The following is a 23069-nucleotide window of genomic DNA, read 5'->3' as shown; positions in this document are numbered from 1 at the left end:
AAGTGTATTTTTTTCAATACGGCAGCTCTCGCAGGCATCAGTAAGAGCGGGGTTCTGATTTCCCCGTTTCCTGCAGGGATACACAGGTAATGCAGGATGCCAAGCGCAACTAGCAGGGCGTAACCTCACCCACCTTTAACTACAGCGTCAAACGAGCGGTGCTGCCAAATCCGGGGACCACAAGACGGACAGCAGCACTTTTGAGAACTCCCAGGTGCCCAAGGATGCCCGCATTTCGGGGACCGGTACCCAGTAGAGGACTTAAGAGAGATGCGCTTCCAAGCGCTCAGCCACCGCCGGGCACGGGGCCATCCCTGCAAGCCAGCCCCTCTCGTTTTAAACAAGCACCCTTGCCGCTACTAAGGAGAGGCTTGAGGCGAGTGAGGCGCGCAGCTGCTTCGCCGTGGAGGGCTCAGTTTCGCGGGCAGCGGCGGGGCCGGCGGTGGGCGGGCGGTCTCCGCCCTGTGCCCGAAGCGCGAACGGACCCTCAGCGCGCCGCGGGCCGGCCCCGCCCCCGCGCGTTGCCCCGCCCCGCCTGGCCCTCAGTGGCTGTCCGCTCTGCCCACCCGCAAGCCCCGCCTCCTCCCCGGCTCTCCGCGCACCTCGATTTGCCGGTCTCCCTGTCAATCACCCGCGAGAGGGCGAGCGGCGCGTCCCGCTCGCAGCGCCTGAGCCGCGCTGGGGAGGGGTGTCCTCTCCGAGCGCCGCCGCCGCCGCTCTGTCTCCCTCCCTCTCTCCCTCCGCCCCGGAGCGCCCTCCGGCCAGCCCCGCTTCCGAGCCCCCGCGGCAGGGGCGGGGCGGGGCGGGAAGCGGTGCCGGAGGTGAAGGGCCGCACACCGAGCCTGCGCCCCGCTCCCTTCGTCTCGCCGGTAGGTCTCCGTCCCGGCCGCCTCTCGGAGCGGCGGCAGCCGCAGCACCCCCGTGGGCCGAGGACTTGGAGCGGCTCCCTCCCCGTTCCCCCGGCGGCCGCGGGGCGGGCTGCGTGGAGCGGGACGGCTGTGCCTGTGCGGGGCCGTGCCCGGGGGTGCGGCGGGGCCGGCGGGCGCTGCCGCCGGGGGCCTGCGGGGCTTGGCCGGCGCGGGAGGGGCCCCGCGCGTCCCTGCGGCTGCGCTCCCGGCTGGCAGGAGCCGCCGCTGAGAGACCTCCGGGTGCCCTCTCCCGAAGGAGCGCTTCCCTGGCGGGCATCGAGTCGGGTTTGCGGGAGCAAGTGAGTAAGTTCGCTTTCCTGTTCTGTAGAAGCAGGTTGCTAGAGTGCAGTTGTGCTGGGTTAGCGGGTTAGAGTCAAATTGAGCTGCCAGTGCTCTGCTGTTTTATTTTTGCCTTTTATTTTGCTTTTTATAAAGTTATTTACAAACACACTCTGAATATAGTGGTTTTAAGTTTGGTTAATTAAAGTCTCGAAAAGTGATGTTTGAAGTGATTCGCCGTGGAACTTGTACAGAGCTTATTTTCAGGTATTCCAATTGACTTTGCTGGTACACCCTTAATGAGCGTTAAAGTGACATGCAGCGTGTGAAAGGAATTGGAATGTAATCGAAGATTCTTTTTTTTTTTTTAGTGTCCTTTGTACGTAAGAACTTTTGTAAGTACATACGTAGTTAGAAATACATACTGTGCAAAACTATCCTCTATTTTGCATGTCCTTTAGCATGTTTATAAGTAAGGCACACTGTTAAGCATATTAAGCCTTGCTGCCTGGGTTATGGCTGCTTGTAGGGATAAGCAACTTCCCTGCTCTGTAGACTCACACCTTTTCAGAACACAAATTAGTATCATGTAGATGCATTTTGTCCTGAGCTCCGTTGGGATGTTAAAATCCAAAATGGGAATAATGCAATTTCACTTTTAGAGGGAAAAGATAAGGTAGAGGTTTCTGTGTTAACTGTATTTTAGGGGATATCTTCTCTCGACCTCAACATCCTTTAGTCAGTTTCTTTTGAATTGAGAGGTTTCAACAGTTAAACAGTATTTTCAGTTGAAATAGGTGGTATTTTATTATGCTAACTTGAAAGGGAGAAATTACCTTGCAAACAGCAGACTAGTTACATCAACTGAGGATGACTTTCAGCTAATGAAATTAGCTAATGAAATTAATCTTTTCCTCTTGCCATTCTACTTTTGAATCAAATAGTTGTATTGGCTTATAAAATGTAAATTAATTTTAGAATCTAGATTACCAGTTCTGATACAGTGATACATCACATTTTCTGTAGGGATTTTTTTTTTTCCTGTGTGATCAAAATAAGTATATTTAAGGTTAGTTAAGACATTCAGCCTGTTTGTTTGGAAGAATTACAGGCCCTATCTTAACCCTTCTGAAGTTTTTCTTCCCTAAGAAAAAAAAAGTAACTGAACCTACATAAGAGTTTTTCCTCATCCAGTTTACTTATTTACAATTAACAAGGCTGATTTTACTTCTTGTGGTAATTTTTCAGTTTTTAATAGTCTCATAATTAGATTAAGTGCATTTTTAAAGCTGATGCAGTTTATCAAAACTTAGTGTCCCCACTGCATCTGCAAGGTTTGTCCCATGAAAATAGGGCTGTTCATGGTTCACTAGTTACTGAATTGTTCTGTGATTAGAAATATCAAAGTTACATGCATTTGTAACATCTTTACTTTTGTCTTAAAAACTTGTTTAAAAAAATATAAGGAAGTTTCCTGCTGTTGAAGATAAATTTAATTTAGTTATGTCTTTGAGACAAAAATAGATCAAATGTGAAGAATAGGGAAGTGCCAGTGGTTACTTTTCTTCAGTATCTTCTAATTATAAGGAGAACTTTCTAAGGAACTGATCAACTGTAGTAACTTTATCGAACTTTTCTGAAATTATTCCAGCTGAACGTTTTTTGTCAGTCTGTTGTAAACAAAACATGTAGCTACTTCTTGTTCCTTACGTTTTTCTTTTTACTTTTAACTGATTTTTTTGGAGTGTCATACATAAAAGTAATAATGTGATTAGAGGCATACATAAACCACAGGAATCACAAAGTCATAAGGGAGTTTGACACGCTGTTTCTTCAAAGTTTAAGCTCATCGATTCAGCTGCAAATTTATGGCAGGAGTTCTCAGTCAATCCTTCATACCTCACCTGAGGCTGTAAGAGCAAAATGCCTGACAGTACATAGGGGAAGATTGGGACAGTGCTTCTTAGCAGTGGACTGTGTTTTGATGATCTTAAAATGAAGATGATACCTGGGAGTTGTTTAACAATGAAAATTGTATATTTCCAACTAATGTACCCTGGAAGAGTAGGTAAAAAAATTAAAACATGTTTTTTGCTTTGCTTTTGGGCCTTTAACAGTCTTTCAAAGGTATTTTGAGACTTCTATGTAATTGGTTTCCTATGTCTGTTAAAAGGTAAAAAAGTAACTTTGATGTAATTGTTGTATACTTTCTGACAATCCTTAATTTGATTTTTTTTTTTTGCTATGTAGGCATTTTAATGCTTCCTCGATGCTGCTGCAAAACCAGTGCAGTGAAATCAAGCCTGCTGCTGCTGAGCTTGTTTTTCTAAGTGTATTTCTGAGTAGCATCTTAGACACTGTCACTAATGTTCTAGTGGTTTGTGAGCCAATGCTGAAATAGCTGGGTGAAGAAAAATGTGTGTGTTTAAGCTAAACAGTTGCATGAATAAAAGCAGACTAGTAAGAAAGTAGTTAAACACTAGGCTGATGATCACAGATAAAGGCAGAGACTGGGATGTTTAACCCTCCCTGTGATCTTAGGTAAGCCACTTATAATTTAATGTCTCCTCTTTGGCAAAGGGGAGGTGTAGAAGAGGAGACATCGCACACCAGTCCATGCTGCAGAATAGGTTTGGTTTGTGGTTACTTAGGGAGCTTTCTGAAAGCAGTACTTTCAGAAGTTGTTTTGAAACTCTTAGTAAGTAGTAAAGTACTGAGCTAGGTTAAAAAAGCATGGATTAATTTATTTTAGTTAGATTTAACTCACCTGCTAAATTTAGTTCTAATGTTTTATGGGTGGTATAGTAATTGCCTTAAATTAATAAGCAGGAGGATTCTTTCTAAAAAAAGTTGTAGGGAATATTTATAAATATTAAATATGCAACACTTTGAGAGTATTATAAATGTATTTACCAGTGTTTTCTTCTAGAATGTTTATTGAACTTCATGTTCCTTCATTTGTGATAGAGAGCATTTTTCACAGCATTTTTAACATCCACTCTTCCCTCTCTTGTTTATTCCTTTATGTGATGTTTTTGAGAATGTCTAGAAAAGCTTTTTAATAGATAAAATCCACTCTTGGCTGTTCAAAAAGGGGTATTTTATACAAAATAAGTGTACTGTAGGTATGGAAAGCTGTAAAATTTTCTCGCTGTTTGTGTGTCTGGTGTTCTGCCTTGTGCAGTGGAGTTAGGAATGGGGGGAGACATATTGATCAGTCAGAACTGTCTTTGCAAAAATGTTTACTCAGATAACTGCAGGTCACAGAAGTCCATGACAGACATACGGGTAAGATTTGCGTATTGAAGTAGGTTTATTACTTAATCTGACTTTGTGTAGAACATCGCTAATATAATTACAACAGTGTTTTCTCAGGCTTTATGATCTTCTCTGTAAGCTTACTAGCCAGTTATGCTTTTAATATACCAAGACTTTTTAGTAACTGTTTTGCTTAACTGAAATCTATTAGTAATTTAATGTCATTGTCCTAGAAATAATTTTTCCCTAGATTTACCTGGGTAGTAATTTATACTCTTCATCAACCACGTTTTAATGTTGTAGGGTTTTTTTTTTTTTTTTTGTTTGTTTTTGTTTTGTTTTTTTTAATTGAGACAGGATGTGGACTGTAACAGTGGTGGATGATATCCTTTTCAGTAGTCCAAAAATACAGAGATATTTTATGACAAGCAGAGCCTAGATTTCATTTTGAAGTGTGTGGCTTGTCACACTTCCTTACAGTCTCTGGAATTATTCACTAGGTAATTTGTGAGATGCTATGCTCTTTTTTCAGTAAACCATGTACAATAACAGAATGTAGATGGAACAGATTCCAGCAGCAGCATAATTAAAGGTCCTGTTTGGGTGGCAGTTTGTCTGTGGAGGTTGCTGAGAACAAGTGTGGTGTCCTTTAAGAGGTGCACTCAACCATTTGTGGAACACCAGCCATTGCAGCTGTGTTCCAGGCTGTTGAAAAGGCTATCCCTCTCTACTTCCAGGTATTTCCCTGCTTCATTCCCAGCTGTGCAGTTCTCTATGCACTCCTGCTCTGCGTCTTGTCTCTTGTGTCTTCCACTGAGTTGATTCAGCTTCTGTTCAGTATGAGTTACTGTTGAGTGTGTGAGCTTTCTGTGGGGTTAGGAGGTCTAATGGCTTCACTGAGGTGTTGGAGCACTGAGGCTGGAGCAGCAGGAGCAGCAGGTAGTGTGGCCACCTGTAGCAGGAGGGGAGTGCCATTGTGCGAACCCATTATATTGTCTAATTGCATTTTTCATAACAAAATTTCAGACTTAGGTTCTATTGTAGCCTTAAAATGGTTCTTTTTGGTTCAGTATGTCTTTGAGCTTGAAGTGCTAATTATGTAGTAAATGTTGCATCTGTTATGTTGTGAAAGCTGCATGGGCTGTATTTTTGTATAAAATGCTTTAAAGATATGGGCTTCTGGCAGGTTACCTTTGTGATATTGGAAGCTGTGATTTAATCCGAGGTAGGGCACACCTCTGCAGCACAGAGGAAAGTACTATTTAAAAATTGTATTGTTATATGTAGAAAAATCCCATGAGTACCTCTCTGTATTTAAGGCACTAAGCATTTTCTGTTTTAGGTCTCTGAATTTAAATGAAGCAGCCAACATGACTGTATGTAAAGGTGTGGAAGACTTCATATTTCAACAGCTTTTTAATGTAATGGTATAAAGTGATCATCATAACTGGTCTACTCTGGCCTCCAGTCGGGAGGCCTGGAGACACACCATCTATAACGCTGCTGATGCCTTTGAGAACACCCGCAGGATCACTCTCGAGGAGAAAAGACAATGCAGAAAGAACCGTGTCTTGCAGGATATACCACCTAAGGAGTCTTTCTGCTGTGCCTTTTGCAACTGGACCTGTCTATCTCATATTGGCCTTTTTAACCACCAACGTGCGTGTAGCAAATGTGGGTAGAGCCCTTCCCAAATCTTTGTTCGTGAAGCCCAGCCATGATGATGATGATAAAGCAATCTTAGAAAGGAGTTCAGTGTTGCTTTAGGGGAGATCTGCTAGCTTAAAATGAAGTACATATTTAATTTCAGATACTATTAATATTTTTGATGGCAGTATGATGTCCATAAATATACAACTATCTTGAATCCTAAGTGTGCAGTAATTGTGGGAATATGAAGTAATACTACAGAGGTTGGAGTTGGACATGATTGCATTAAGGTCATGTTTCACTCTAACCTCAACCACTAGTATTTTCTTAGTTGTGTCTTGCACATACTTTCTTCCAAAAACAAAGAAGTTCAGTATAAAATCTTTTTTCTTTCTCTTTCTGTGGAAGATCACCTCAATTGGTACGCATTAATTTCTTGCAATGTTCCAGGAGTAGGTTGCTCTGTGTATCAAGTTATAAAAGTTTCTGTTTAACATTTGCTACCAGTAGGCTAAGGCATCTCTAAATGTGGAAAATAACAAATGATGAAACTTGAATTTATGGGTAGCAGTAAAGAGGGACAGAAGAATTTTTCTAACAGACAACAGGAAGACAGAATGACCAGATTTGCTCTTAAGCTTTTGTCAGACTGGGAGATAAATGTCTTTGCCTTTCAGAAATGCTCTTTGAATCTCTGATCTAAATTTTCCGGTTTTGAGCTTTTAAGTGAAATCTCTTTATTATACTTTGAATTTTCTTCTAAAAAAAAAGTCTATTTTTAAAAGAAATAAGGAATTTTTATCTGCAGTTCTCTCATCTGCTGCCTCTACAAATATGGAACTTTTTGGGTGCTTTTTACCAGGCTTGGATTGTTATGCCTTTGAAGATAAGTTCCTATAAGCTTCATAAAATCAATTTACATAGTAGATATTAGCTATCCATGGTGAAGAAAGGATGTTATCTGTTCTGTATTCAGCTTGTAGCTTGTAGTACTAGGCCGGCAATAGTACATCTCCTTGCTGAGTGAGAAGGGAAGGTTTTATTGTGGGAAGAAACAAGGGGTTTTGCAAAAAAAGAGAGCTCAAGATTTATCAGAGGGAAGCCTGGAAATACTGTGGAAACATGGAAGATATCCAACAAGCTGAAATTACTGTACTGAGTCTGTGTGGGTGTTGAACACTAATCTGTAGATAGCTAAGCTTAGCTAATATTGATACTTTTGAGGAACAATTTGCTTAGTCTGAATCTGTTGTAGTCTTCCTAAGTAGTACATTAAGAGTTTACTACACAGTGCTTATATCAAAATACCGACATTTTCTCATTTTAGTGCTTGAGAATTCTTTTTAATTAAAATCCTTGTAGTGAAGTAGTTGTTTCAGACCTTGGAAACATCAGGTTATTTTGTTCGCAGAACTTTGAGTTTACACCAGATGATTTCATATTCAGTATTGTTTGGTTTTGTATAAAGCATTGAGAAACTTGTTTTTTCCCCTGAGGTCCATGGGAAGTCAGTGGTTTAAGTATGTTTTATATTACATTACTATTGATGAATCCAAGATCTTACCTAGTGTTTTTCATTAAATTTGTGTCACTATGCGTCTTATGCATTCAATACAAAGGTGGCAAGCATGATTCTAATTGGTGTGGTGTCTGAGACTTCACCATACCATTTTATTCCACATTAAGCTTGTAAAACAAGAAAAAAAAAGTTTTTACCATTTAGAGGCTGTAATGCTCTAGTTTCAATTTAATAAAGGCATTTTAGGTATACATTGCAGTGAAAGCCATACAAGTGAGGAGAGTTGCAAGTATATTTCATGGTAAAGTAGTTGGATTGCTGTAGAAGGTACCTATTTAGTTTATGGAGGCTATTAAGAGAGCAGAATCACTTGATTACTGTGTAGTTTTTTATTGTCAGAAAACCTTGACAGATTTATAGCTGCAAAACTTATTCTGGAAACCTTTTCCTGTACTGTGAGTTATCCCTTTCCTTATATGCGAAGTTGTATAACTTGACTTTGGCTCCCATCTAAGTTTTTGAAGTAGAATCTGACCATGTAATTAAAGATAAGTGAGAGGAGGGATTGTCTCAGTGAATTAGAAATGCTTTTAATTTTGACAGCTGATCTTCACAGTCACTGTGGAATGCTACAGCACACTATGTACTTTATCTATCAAAATTCTAACCTGAAGACAGAATTAATGTCTTTTGGACTTTGAGAAAATATTTGTTGGTTTTTTTTTTTTTTTTTTTCCTTCACATAGCACTGGAATGCTTTATTTTAGTGCTTGATTTTGTATTCAGATGTAGTTACGGTGTTAGATGAAATGCAATGCTCTTTTTGCTTTGTTTTCTAACTTTTAGATGTGTTAACTTTACAGTTTCTCTGGCCTAGTTTGAAGCTAATCTGTACCTTTCAGTTGTTCTGTAGTAACAGTTTAGTGCTGTGATACGTTTGATGTAGAAAATTGAAGCCTCCATTATGTAGTATTAGCTAGCTCAGCACTAGCTTTCTGTCAGCTGTGGACAATATAGCCCATTTAAGTTTGTATGAGTGTGGTGACGAAAAAGTGGAAAAACCAAATGACTGAAATATTGCTTAACCATCAGTGATATCCTTTCTCTGCTCTATAGTAAATCAGCCTTCATACTGTCACATTAGATTTTTAAAAATTATTCCTTGTGTTATCCTTCTCCCTTCTGAGAACTGACTTTCAACTTTTACTCTAAAGTGATGATTATATAATAGTGCAAGAAGTATGAACGCACCAAAGTTTTAATCAAGTAAATGCATTCACTGGCATGGAATCCTGAAGTGAAGTTGGCGAGATTTTGTTGTGAAAGTCTATGATGAAGTGCAATTTGTGGATTAGGGCCAAACTTGTCTTCGAGGTCAATGAGAAAATATAAATGTTTATGCAGTGACCAGAGATAGCAATCTTCAGCTGGTCTTTGTTTTGAGTTAACAGAGATGAAGTGATTGCACAGAGATCTTAATTGCTGCATAGTTAGTCCAGTCTGTCATTTGTGAAAAATTGTGTTGAGTTGGGGTGAGACTGAGTACTCTACAGGTCTTTTGATGTGACAGTATTTTGACCAGAACTGGCAACTGGGTGGTGGAGAACCATGAAGTTTGTTAGGTAGTAGTCTTTCAATTGACAAAATTAAATGTACAGAACAGATACTGAAGTTTGGGTATTGACAGCCCTCAGATTTGTTTATGTGACTTTTAAACCTTGGTACAAGAAAAATTACACTAGCTTAACTAGAATAGACTTTCTAAACAAGCTTCAATAAAGATGAGGTATATTTTTGGTTACTTTTTGTACAGAGGAAGGTTTGATTAAATGTGTTAATAAAGCTATTTTTCTGTTAGATTGTGTGCATTAAAGGAGGATTATATGTGGCCATATTCGGTTTGCTGGTGAACTTTCCCTAGGGAAATAGCTATATGCATGCAAATTGAAAAACTCCTTCCAGAATCTCAAACTAATTGTGTTCATTGAAAGTAGTGTGTGGCAGTTGATACCATAAATGATAAATGTAATTTCTTTTTTTTTTTTTTAGTATATGTACAACTAGAGAAGAAAACATGGCTTTTTAGAAGGCTTGGTTGTGTACATTTTTATTCATGAGAAAGCCACTTGGATTTACCTTGACATTTTCAATTAGGCTGCTTCTTTGAGTGCATCTCATTGATAAGTGTTTGTGGACTGAGACTGTATCTATGTAGACTTAGTTTCAGTTACATAAAATTCTGTTTTATGGGGGAAAATCATACACATCTGTAGCAGTAAGCAATTCGTTTTCTTAAACCTTAATTTTCAGGTATGCTGACAGTCTAATTTGTACACCAACATCAATAAATTCTGTTCTTGTTTTGTTTTGCAAAACTACTGTGCTAATGTAGAATGGGTTGATACTACAGAGTGTAGAAGTGCAAAAAGACTGGACACTGCCTGAACAGTACATTTGTCTTAGTTACTCACAGCAAGTGAACTGAAGAATCTGTGAAAAACTTAGACCTCTAAGTAAAAAAGAAGTGGTTATGTAGAAGGTACTTGAGATGCAAACATCGTGTTGTTGGAAGTTCTGGTAATGCAAACAAAGTTTAGGTGCGCTTGTGACCTGCTAGTTGCCTTGGAGTGCTGAAGAGCACAAATCAAAATAGGTGTTTTGAAGCCACCATGCACACTGAGAAACAAATTGCACAGCTGAGCACCTGCATGATCTGTTGTAAGGAGATTTCATTTGCCTTTGAAATTAGGGTATTATATTTGCTTTCTTAAATAAACAGGTGTCTTCTAAAGTGTGATGAATTTGATGTGCATGTGATCAAAAAGTAGCAGTTGCTTTGTGTGTTTTCCCTCTTTGCTGCTGAAACTCTGGGAAGGATTTGGAAGTTAGTAATATATTATGTACTTTTTCCTCTGTGGAATAAATGTGGAGAGTGTGGGATCCCTTGTTCAGTATTTTGAAAGGCAAGCTGGCAGGGAAAGAAAGCGAGCGGTGGTTTTTGATGGCCTGAGTGTGGTTGCTGCCGAAGCTGATTCAGGTACATTGTTCCTTCTTGTGTGTCCCATGTGTTTTTCATCTTATTATTGTGGAGACAGCAGTCCTCCTATGCGAAACTGAAAAAGCCCATCTTTTTTTCTTAGGTTAATTCACATCTGCTGCAAAATATTGGGTTTCTTTAGGGAAAATGATGTTCCTTCAGAGGATTTGCATGTTCCTTTTACAGTGCTTCCAAGGTAGTTGTTTACCTAACTGAAGTCAGAATAAGTACCTAGAGTAAAGTATTCCTTGATGACTTAATTAACATCTGAAAGGATGAAGAAGTTTGAGGTGTGCTAGAGGTGGTAGAAAGGAAAGAACATATAATACGAATTTGTATTTTGATTTTTTATGTTAAAAAATTAAAAAACCCTATAAAACTAGGCTTCACTGGACTTGGAAGAGTAAGATTGAACTTCCCCAGTTGTATGAAGTGGATTCCATTTTTGAGAGCAAAATGAGTTACTGATGAATAAGTTTTTATTATGTTGAGTTTACATTCAGAAAATACCTTCTAAGACTTGTAAAATGATTCAGTAATGAGAAATTTTGATAATTCAGTTGATAGCTGAAGAGAGAAATTATGACAGGAGAAGTTTGTTTGGAAATGTTTTTTGTTTTTTTCAAGGCTAATATCATGAGTTTGTACCATCTGTAGAAGTTTTTTGTACTGAATATTTCAGCACATTGATTTTGTTGTTAGTTTTGACTGAAATGCTAAAGATTTTGATTTTTTGTCCTACTTTGGAAATATGAAAAATGATGGAATAATATTTTTGTTACATTAATTGAATTATGCAATGAATCCTAACAACTTTTTATCTTAGAGTTTTCCTAGGAAAGTAATATACACAAAATAAATCTATAGACATTTATTTGTAACATAAATCATTGGAACAGCAACTCAAGTCTTTCGGGTCACATGGAGATCATGTGAAGGCCTGAATTTCTCTCACTGGACTAAATTTAAAATTATGAAATATTGAATGATTAAAGAGTGGATTAATTTTTTAATGAAAAACATGGATCTGACTAAATTGTATATAATTTTAGAGATATTTCTCAATTCAAATTTTATCCCAAGAGTTTTTCAAAGTTAGAAACTGCTGTCCTAAACTTTGAAGGGTCCTTCAATTGTGAGCATTTTTGCTGTGGATTTGGAATTTCATAGGTGTTTTCTGTTGCATGGAGACGTATATAAAAATGAATGAAAATTATGCAGTCATTTAAAGCTAGGTGTTCTTACTAGCCTTAGCTTTCCACAAGACATAAAAAAGTACCAGAAATAGTTGATTTGATATTTAAATTTTGTATTGATGATCTCTCAATAAATCTCTTGTTCTTGAGCTTAGTTTCAGATTTGTAGTATGAATTGCAGATTTTCTGCTGTTAAATACTTCAAAAGGAGTTTTGTTGAATAAAATCCCATATTATTCTCTCTGTAGTCCAAAAGTATTTGTAACATCTAAATGAATATTGGAAAATGAATGTGACTGTGCTTCATCTCTGGTAAGAGCTTCTTAGTAGATGAAATATTCCGTAAAAACTATGTGTAATGCTGGAGAAAGGCTTTTGGAAATCTGTGGCAGAGGCATTGGAAACTTTCTCTGAACTCTTATAGAAGGTGTGAAGAGAAGCTGTGCTGCTAGAGTAATGTCAGTGCCAAAAATCATGAGACCTTGGGAGTAGAACTATGTGAACAAAGACACTTGAGGGGTGAGAAGAACTGCAGAGGTATGAGAATGCCAGGAGGCTGAGTGAATTTTAAATACCTTGTGCTTAAACCAGGGATGTTTTTTTTACTGTCTCTCATAGAATGATAAAATGCCCTGGGCTGGAAGGGGCCCACAAGGATCATCAAAGTCCAACTCCAGCAAAGGACAGCACCAATGATCACACCATGTGCCTGAGAGGCTTGTGCAAACGCTTCTTGGACTCAGACAGGGTTGCTTCTGTGACTACTTCCCTGGGGAGCCTGTTCCAGTAGCCAAGCACTCTCTGGGTTAAGAACCTTTTCTGAAAATGTAACCTAAACTTGCTCTGACACAGCTTTGTGCCATTCCTTTGGGCCCTGTCACAGGTTACCGCAGAGATCAGTGCCTGCCCCTCCTCTTCCCCTCACTAGGAAGTTGTAACTGCAATGAGATCTCCCCTCAGGCTCCTCCAGGCTGAACACACCAAGTGACCTCAGCCACTCTCATACGGCTTTCCCTCAAAAGGCCCTTCACCGTCTTCGTTGCCCTCCTTTGGGTGCTCTCTAATAGTTTAATATCTTATGTTGTGGTGCCCAAAACTACCACAATATTCCAGGTGAGGCTACCCCAGTGCAGAGCAGAGTGAGACAATCCCCTCCCTTGAGTGGCTGGTGATGCTTTGCCTGATGCCCCCAGGACATGATTTGCCTTCCTGGCTGCCAGGGCACTGCTGACTCATTCAGCTTACCACTGACCAGGACCCCTTTCCCCGGTACTGCTTTCCAGCATCTCATTCCCCAGTCTGTACACACATCCAGGGTTGCCCCATCCCAGGTGTAGAATCTGGCACTTGTTCTGTTAAACTTCATAACTTCATACAACTGGTGATTGCCCAGTCCTCTAATTTGTCAAAGTCTCTCTTCAGGGCCTCTCTGCCCTTGAGGGAGTGAAGAGCTTCTTCCAGTTTAGTATTGTCAGCAAACTTAGTATTCCTTCCAGTCCTTTCGTTCAAGTTGCTTATGAAGATGTAGAAGAGAATTGGTCTGGGGACGGAGCCCTGTGGAACCCCACTACCGACTGGACACCAGTCTGATGTTACTCCATTCACTATAACTCTTTGTGACCAACCCGTGAGCCAGTTGCTAACCCATCGCATGATTTTGTCCTGGGAGAAGGATCCTGGGGAGACAGTATCAAAAATCTATAAGGAAATCCCAAAAGATTATATCAGTGAGCTTCCCTTGGTCAACTAGGTGGGTTACATTGTAATAAAAGGACATGAAGTTTTTCAAGCAGGGCTTTTCTCTCATGAAGCTGTGCTGACTGTGACTGATCGCTACATTGTCCTTTAGGTGTTTTTCAGTATCTCTCAGAATAATCTTCTGCACAGTTTTACCAGGCACTGAAGTGAGACTGACAGGCCTGTAGTTTCCAGGGTCATCCTTCTTGCCATTCTTTAAAACTGAGACAATGTTAACCAGCTTCCAGTCAACTGGGACCCCTCCAGATTCCAAAGACCATTTGAAAATCATCAAGAAAGGCCTCGTGATAACATTAGCCATGTCTTTGAGTATTCTCAGATGAATCCCATCAATCCTCATAGATTTGTTGGGATCCATTTGGAGCAGCAGATCTTGTGCATGTTCAGAATCAACTGTGAGTTTTTCATTAGCCATGGTTCTCCAGATCATGGTGCTGGGACCTCCTTCCACTATCATTGGAGTTGAAGACTGAAGCAAAGAAAGCCTTGTCTCTGTCCCTGTTTGTGGGGTGACCATCCTCATTCTCTAATGGGCCAATGTTATTTCCAACTGCCTTTGGCTGTTAACGTGTATTAAAACACTCTTTTTATTGTCCCCCACAGTTCTGGCAGCTTCAACTCCAACTGAGCTTTGGCGCATGCATTTTCCCCCTGCAATAGAAAGCATCATCCCTGTATTCCTCCCGTGTCACCTGACCTTGCTTCCACTGGACATACACCTTCCTTCTTTGCCTTATGTCCGAAAGAAGATCCCTGCTTAGCCAAACCAGCCTTCTGCCTCATCTGCTTGACTTCTGGCAATTTGGAGTTGCCTGCTCCTGTGCCCTTAGGAGGTGGTAGTTAAAAAATGACCAGCACTGATAGACCCCAGAACCTTCAAAAACATTTTCCTGGGGGACCTTACTTACTGGTTCCCTCAGCAGCCTGGAGTCTACTCTCCTCATGTTGAGGTTTTGCTGGCACTTTTCCTCCTGACAGCAGAGGTCTTAAATTCAATCTCTTCATGGTTTCTGTGGACAAGGTGACTGCCAATCTCCACTTCTCTCACAAGATCCAATCTGACAAGGAACAAATCAAGGAGGGCACTTTTCCTTTTCACTTCCTTTAGTAACTGTACCATGAGGTTATTATCCAGATGTTTTAAGAATTTTCTGGACCTGTTTGTGCCAGCTGTATGATGCTCCCAATTAACATCTGGCAAGTTGAAATCCCCCATAAGGATGAGGGCAGTTGTTTGGGAAGTATCTTAGTTCCTCAAAGAATAATTCATTGGTGTCATTGTCCTGTCTGAGAGGTCTGTTGCAGACTCTGAGGATGACATCCGCATTATTTGTTTGCCCCTTAATCCTTATCCAGGGGCTTGTAAATGTGCCACTGCCAACTGTGAGCTCCATACATTCCAGCCCCTCCATTACATACAATGCCACCCCACTGCCTCACCTGCCCTTCCCGTCCCTCCTAAAGAGCCTGCAACTATCGAACATGGCACACCAGTCACAGGACTCATCCCACTAGGTTTCACTTGTGCCAGTGATGTCAAATCTCTGGGACTGGGCCAAGTTTTGAACTCCTCTTGTTCTTAGTGCGATGTGTGTGTTGGCATAGAAACATTTCAAGTATGGTTTGTTGTAGCTGACATGGAGCAGATTAGGGATCTCATTGTCACTCAGTTCCTCAAGTTTTGGTGTGCCATCCCATTGCTTATCACTGGCAAGCCTGTTTGTCCTTTTCCTTCTTCCAATCTAGTTTAAATCTCTGTCAATTTTTTTACTTTCCTCTACAGTTCTTCTGCTAGTAAATGCTTTTCTTAAAATTGGAGAAAAATGTTAGTATGCTGGTACTAGCAGTGATATAGGATTTTGTAATTAAACTGTGAAAGGCATTGCATGTGATACCTAAGGGAGCAGTTATGGTTGCGTGTTTCATTTACCTTTGTCACTCCTGGCACTGGAATGTTTTATTTAGCAGCTTTGATATTCTCTCTATCAGTTTATTTAGGAATAAATCTGGAACATGAAAAAGGAATTAAGTAGATAGTTTGTGTTTTAAAGGTGACTTGTGCACTTGAATTCTTGTGACAACACCTTGGAATATGTAAACTTGCATATAATTACAGTGATGCTACTGCTGCAGACTTAGGCATTTGAGAAACGTCTGAATAAGGAAGGTGCTTAAATGAGTTATTCTTTTACTCTGTCTTATATAGTGTCCTAGAGAGTCTTTATTGCTATAGAACAGGGTTCTTGTGAGGCAGTCTTTGGTAGTGTTAAACAGGACATTTTCAACTGAGATTCAGAGAGCTGTGCAGACTTATATCTCTCTAACCTAGGGATGTTCAGAATATTTTTCAGCAGTAGTTGTGAGAGAAATTGAGGTTGAGTGGGCATGTATGATCTTTGGTAGTGATGTAATCTAAAGAGTTGGCAGTTGTTGCCAGGGCACTTGCAAAAGGAGAACTTTAGTACGGATATGATTAGATGGTTTGATCAAATTCTTGCAGCCCTGCAAGAATTTTTCTTGTAGCTGGTGTTGCACTGCACGATTAGGTTTTGAATACTGAATCAAGGAGGAAAATATTAGGAGGATTTAAAGAAAAATTTCTCCAGCGTATATATAGGTAAAGTTGCTTGACTTCACAGATTTTCTGTAGCAGCATATGGTTCCTTAATGTGTTCTTTTGGGTGATGTGTGAACTTGGAACAATAGCAGCAAAGCTGTTGAATATACCAAGTGTATAATGGAACAGACAGATCCTGACTATGTTTTTCTAAATCACCTGTTTATTCACCATGTGTGTAATATTAGTGTTTATCTTCAATGCCTTTTATCTGTTTTCTATATGTCTATTTCTGTATGGATTCTTAGGGAGTTTTCAGTGTTCTGAGTTCTTCAGGATGATACAACTACACAACATGAATTTATATAAAAAATAGATTGATTATACTGGTGAATTGAAGGATCACTTTGTTTACACACCTGTATAGTTCCATTAAAACTCATTCAGTTGCTCTCTGTGTAGAATTTTATTCATCAGAGAGAATGAAAAACAAACTTTTGAAGCAAACTGGATTTTCCGAGTTAGAGTCTTTGTCTATTAAGCAAATTTTGTGTGCAGATCATCAGTGTGTAAAACATTTATCAGAGTAAAAATGTCTCTTTGAGAGAAGAGTTGTCTATCTGTCCTCTTCAAATATCACAAATTGCTTTTTTAACCCTTAGGCAATAGATGTCTTTAGGGAATGGTTCCTTTGGTACTTTCATTGACTTTGTTGAAGTATTTAGTCACCTATCATAATGCAGGAAAAACATCACTGAAGTTGTGAGTTCAAGTGCCTGAAAGTTTTGCAGTTCTAATGCATATGGGTGAATTACAACATGTTTGTGTAATGGAGCAGAGAACTGAGCAAACCCTCCTGAGCTAGCAATAACTACTGTAATTCCAGAGCTAGTGGTTTACTAGCTTGGTGAATCCAAGTAGTAAATTTTGCCTTTTGGCTTCTTACATCAAACGTGGTAGAAACAGTACTGTCAGAAATATTTAATTCTCTATGGACCCAATAAATACAGTTGACATTAGGTGCTTCTTCATTGGGTAATTTGTTTTGGGATGGCATTTGTTTTGGGATGGTATTACTACAGTCTTGTGGCTAAATTTATTCCAGTAAATTTGAGTCAATATTCTGTTTAAGTTATGTGTTGATATGGACCAGTAGCCTGGCTATCTTTTGCCACTGACCTTGTGTTTCTAAAACTGAGCTAGAGATTCCTTTTATACTTCTGCAGGTGTTAGGTGTGTGACTGTTGTCAGTCACCTGGAACATTGTCATCACTTTTCTTGTCTTCACACCTCCTCTCCTTGCTTTTCAGACAATCTCTCTGTGGTGCTTGGGCAAGTATCAAATTACATCAGAAAAATAAGACCTCTAGTAGCTGATGTTAGTTGGGCTTCTTAGTTACTCTGATATTACTTGCTTTCTTACAGGTCTTCCAGTCTTGTTTCACTTTTTATCCTCAGTCTATTTGGAATGTTTCTAATGAAGATCTAATTAGTTTTCCTTCTATGTAATACTATTTTGACTTTTTTTTTCATAGCTTCCTTTGCCTTCTCTTTCTTTTTATACTTGAACATAATAGTCATTTCACTCCTATGACATCGCTTTACTAGCTTGGCTTTTATGGTGTGTTTGCCATTATACTGATATTTAGTCATATATTTTTTTAACCAAGAATGTTTACATCATAGCAATATTCCCTAGTACTGGGCTGAAACTTATTGTTCAAGTGTGCTCATTTATGTTGACAGAGATGAAAAATGAAAATTAAACAGAAAATCAAGCTGTGAGATGGATGACTTTTTTTTTGGACAGATTGCCCATACAGCCCATGTAACCAGCACATATCAAGAAAAGGGATTTGTGTAATTTAGAATGCTTACACTGTATGTGTTATTTTTTCTCTTTAGATGATGCATACTTTTGAATGATGTCTGACTTCTGAGCCTTATAAATTATGCTGAGTATGAAAAAAATCTGCTAGACTTTCCTTAACAGTCTAAGAAAACTAATGCAATTCCAATAATTTGTACTTGCATTTTGTATCAGAAGTTTTTACATGCCAAGTAATTACAAATACTACAAATACATATGTCTTTGCCTTTTAGTGCTTTTCCTCTAGAATGTGAGCATTATGGTGAAGAAAAGTTATTCCCATCAACAGTATAACACTGTCGTAGGTAAGTGCAGTATAAATAAATGAAAACCTTTTGTATTTCTAAGGTAAATACATCATAAAATGTTGTACAGGAACTTTAGTATGAAGAAAGTCATAAGTGCTGTACTTATTTCAAATTAGTTGTAGATTATTTTATTAGGAAATGTTGTAAGAGAACACTTGTGTCCTGGAGAAACGGTGACAGGAATGCTTGCATGTTTTCTTTTTAATATCTAGTGTGGGAAAAATGTATGGGACTTATGATGTTTGTTTAGCAGGTATCCTATAAAAGGTACTAATTTCTGTTTACATAAGAAAGCATACCCATAATGTAAGTGAAAGGGGAAGGATATAAGTTAGCATGTAATAGATTTGTCCAAATAATAGATGCATTTCTGGAAATTGAAATTTATGTTGATCATAATGTATTTGGAATAAGCAAATCTAGGATTGCTTATTGTTAGTTCTCATTGAATATCCAGTAAAATATGGAACATAAGTATTTTTTTCTTCAGTATTTAAAATATATATGTGCATTTTATTGCATCAAGTGTGCTGACCTTTCTAAGAACTAAATAGTGCCTGTGAAGTTCTATCTCAACACACTTAATGTCTAGTTTTATTTCTTCCCTGGCTTTTGTAACAATAGTGGTGAGGAAGAATGACCTGTTGTTTCCCGTTGAGTCTATTCCTCTGAGATCTGTGGTTTGGAAAGTGATGTTAGGGTATCTGGTAGTGGTGCTTAAACCTGAAAGGTTATGTAGTAGCCTAACGTGCTTGTCTTTTTCCCTTAAATGCTTCTGTCTATACCATAACGCACCACTACATTCACTCCTCACCTCTGAAGTCCTTTTCCCTTGCATTAAGCAAGTCGTCTTGGACTGGAATCTGCATTTGTTTTTTTTAGTTGCTCTCAGAACAAGTATTTCATTTTCCCTTTCACAGTATTGTGGTCATTGGAAATTCTTTGCCAAACAAATTTCCATGTACTTCACTGTTCAGGTGACAGGTTAATTGGCTGTTGATTAATGATTTTTTAAATATCATTTAGTTTTAATCATGGTATGAGTACATATGATTCAACAGATGCAATTATTCAGGTGGCTGTTCATATTATTTGGTATATTTTCTCTACTTGCTCTTTGATTTTTGAAATGTAGTAAGCTATGAGGCAAGTAATAATTCTACTTTGTGAGAAATGGGTTTAAGAAATGAAAATGTCTTCAGCTCAAAGTATTTAAAATAAGCTCCTGGTGACTACCTTTAAAATAGGCTGTAGCACATGAAATGCATTTTTTCAGAGGATGTTTTCTTTTACAGCAGTGTATTCCCAACACTGAAGCAAAGATAGCAAAATAATTTTGGACAGGTATTTAACTTGTCTTGAAATTTTGCCTATGTAGTAGCCAACTGCCTCGTGGATTATGTGTTTTCACACCATTAAATAGGAAACAATATCCCAAGTTTTCTTGGGGTTCTTTACTGCAGTAGTAAGATAACATTGCTTTTGCTGAAGTTTGTGTGGGAATTAGTGTCTAGTCAATGATGCTAAACAGTGGAGAAGGAGACTGGGGAAACAAATTTATGACTTACGTGTGGTAGGGTAGAATAAGTAAATATATTTTATTTTTAGATTCTAGGAGTTACTGAAAAAACTGAAGCGCCCTTGCCATGGGTTTATAAATGTGCATCTCAGATATTTTAATTTGGAAAAGATAATATATTTATATAACTTCCATAACTGCAATGTGAGCATGTTCTTAAAACAACAGATATTACTTGAGGGGGAAAAAAATTTAAATAAAATGCTTTCTTTTGCAGAGCTGTCGTAAGATGGATTGAGAGTCTAAGTGTCAAATTTTAAGTGTGTTTATCTGTTCAGGAAGTAGTTTTGTAGGGTGTTTTTTGTTGTTGTGTTTTTTTTTTTAATATCTGATGTATGAAGTGTTGAGATTTTTTAGCACACTTCAGTCACACCAATATCTCTTGCTATTACATCCTAGAATCAGAGGCTTTAATTTTAAAGAAGTGCTTTTCATAGATCTGTAAAGCAAATATAATTAGTTATAGCTTAATTGTGTGACTGGTTGAAGGGAAAGATAATTTTGTACAAGAATAACTTTATTTTTCTTTTAACAGAATTCCTGTAAATACTAGTAAATGTTGCTGATGTAGTGCATTCTGGAGATACGTTTTTACTACAGATCCTACCAAGGCTTTGCAAACAGGATGAACATGTTGCTGTTGACTGCTTACTGACAGTAACCAGCTGGGCACTTTCTTCATGATGTTTTCATTCTTACATTGTCCAATTGGAGTTTGCTTGTACTGATTTTTTAAAAAGAGGAAGATATCAAAGTGGAGTACCGTAAACTTGACATGGAGAATAAAAATAAAGACAAAGATAAGCCAGATGAAAGAATGGCACGGCCTAGTGGGAGATCAGGCCATAATACACGTGGAACTGGTTCTTCAAATTCTGGCGTGTTAATGGTTGGCCCTAACTTCAGAGTTGGTAAAAAAATTGGATGCGGTAATTTTGGAGAACTACGGCTAGGTAAGATCCTTGTTTCTGTATTTCAGTTTACATTATTCAAGACCATTTTATGCAGGGTAAACATGAAAATCTCTGTATGAATACACCACGCAGCTTTGCAAACTGCTTTGAAACTTCAGATGCGCAAGGCAAATTTAATCCATCTTTTGTGGCTTTACCCTGCCAGTGCAAGCTCCGTGGTTTGTGAAGAATCTCAGTAGCAGGAAACTTTCTGGGATTAAAAATGTTTTCTAAATACGTGCAGTGCTATCCTAAATTCAGTCAGTTGTCTCTTCCAAGGTGCTGGAAGTTACTTCATGATTATTGTAGTTTTCTGTATTTTCTGACTTCCTGAAGCAATTTATTCATTTGTATTTGATACTAGATATATGTGAGACATGTCCTTCTCCTGTAAGTCCGGCTTATAGTACTGTGGTCTTGCAGATCTCTTTGAGATACTGTGGCAGATGCTACAGCGTTTTTAGTAGCAGCAAGCACTTGGATTCCTTCCTTTTCTTTCTAGTGTAGTCAGGCCAAACACTGAAATGCTGTTAGACATGGGCAGTGAAAATCCATCTGTAGAAAAAATTTGGGAGATGAATAATTAAATCACTTCAGTTCCCCACTGAACAGATGGCTGAATATCAAATGGTGGAGAAAGCACAGACTGAGAAGGGACTATAGGGTTTTGAAGAATTTGGCCAGCAAAGCTGGAAATATTACCATTTATTAACATAGACACTAACTGTATCTGTTTGGAAGACTGTATATTTAATTTTGGAGACTTGGATTTCCATGATGGACAGCATGATTATCCACGGTTTTCAAGGTGTGTGAATTCTGTATGTGTTAACAAATTAACTTGACACCTAATGGCAAGAATTTATTCCACTATTCTTGAAAGGCTTGAGTTAATGCAGTGCTTCAAGCTTTAAAGAGGGGTGGGTTTCAAAGTTAGATATTTGAGACTATGGTGAGCTATGTAGGTGTTGTTTCTGTTCATCTTTGCCTGTGGGACAACTACTACTCATTGTCCTTCAGGCAATATTTCTAATATAGTGCTTGCATAAAATATAACTTGTTTTAATATAGGGCATTCTGAGGACTGTCAGGATGTAAACAAGTTTAGCAAATTAATACTGTAGAGGGATTAAAGACAATATTGCTTCAGCTCTGACTGAGGACACTGAATTTAACAATCTCAATAATAGCTACTCTTGTTATTTCTAGTAATAGTTAAACAAGATTGATACATTTTGACCTTTACATTGGTACATATGTGCCTTTGCAGTCCACAAGTCAAGCTGAAACTCTGTCTTTCAGTCTTCCATAACTTTTGTATACTGGCTTTGAATGATAATTTTTGTTTCAAACCTCTTTGTGAACTAAATCAAACCAGAAGAATTAGTATTACATAAAGGTAACTACAAACTAATAAAGTTAATTTTTTCCTGTCTCTCATCTTGGTCACAGCATACAGAGTTAATTAAAAATTAATATCAGATTAACTCATTTGCTTGCAGCAGGTACAGAGTGAAATAATCTTTCATTTTAAATACAATATTAATTTAGCTAACACATAGTCTGACAGTACTGAAATAAAATAGAACAAGGAAGTAAAAGAAATAGAAGGAAGATAATAGGGCAGTGTACTGTCCTGCAGCAGTCACCAGGACAAGGGCAGCCTTTCTCATTTTAGTGTCTGTGGGTTTTGCATATATACTAGAAGTTTCAGGGAGTCCTTGTATCTCCTCTTCGGGGCTCCTCTCTTGTGGCAGCCAGTGGCAAGTTCACCATAGAGCAGATCTTAGGGAGGCGGTGGTCCTTCATCCTGGAGATGTGTCCTGCCCAGTGCAGCTGTGTTCTCAGCAACATGGCCTCAATACTCGTAAGTGCTGCCAAATTCTTATTTATTATTATTTGTGAGGTAAGATGTTTTAAATGTAAGTTACTGAAAGCAGGAGTTAAGATTGGTATTATAGATTCTGATTTGTTTGTTTTTTTTTTCATTTGTGTTGCTACAGTAGCAAGTATTTAGTGGGCACCTTTTCTACAAAGATGCACACAAGCACTTTGTTTCGTATACTTATGCAAATGGGAATATTTGAGCATGTGTTTAAGGTCAAATCTGAGATACTTGAAGGAGGAATAAAGTTGTTAGAGCGGTGAAGTTGTGCTCAGGAGACAGAAATTCAGTTATGAATTGGTAGCTGTTGTA

General features: G+C 38.6%; 1 protein-coding gene across 9 annotated transcripts in view; it reads left to right on the top strand.

Annotated features, from left to right (window-relative positions):
* The first annotated feature begins 690 nt into the window (after positions 1–690).
* Positions 691–23069, top strand: part of CSNK1G3 (casein kinase 1 gamma 3) — a 64965-nt gene continuing 42586 nt past the window's right edge. For 5 of the 9 annotated variants that reach the window (XM_051789426.1, XM_051789424.1, XM_051789425.1 and 2 more), the window contains exons 1-3: positions 1089–1207; positions 18266–18337; positions 20455–20872. In XM_051789426.1, the coding sequence (XP_051645386.1) occupies positions 20695–20872 (178 nt within the window). In that variant the 5' untranslated portion in view covers positions 1089–1207; positions 18266–18337; positions 20455–20694. Of the gene's footprint in view, positions 870–1088; positions 1212–1558; positions 1583–18265; positions 18338–20454; positions 20873–23069 lie in introns of those variants that run through there. The other 4 variants (XM_051789422.1, XM_051789420.1, XM_051789419.1 and 1 more) reach the window with 4 other exon arrangements.

The sequence above is a fragment of the Manacus candei genome, unplaced genomic scaffold (assembly GCF_025592945.1).
Source record: "Manacus candei isolate 608988 ecotype Guabito, Panama unplaced genomic scaffold, ASM2559294v1 h1tg000027l, whole genome shotgun sequence".
NCBI classification, from domain to species: Eukaryota; Metazoa; Chordata; class Aves; order Passeriformes; family Pipridae; genus Manacus; species Manacus candei.
This window is presented reverse-complemented; position numbering and strand designations above follow the sequence as displayed.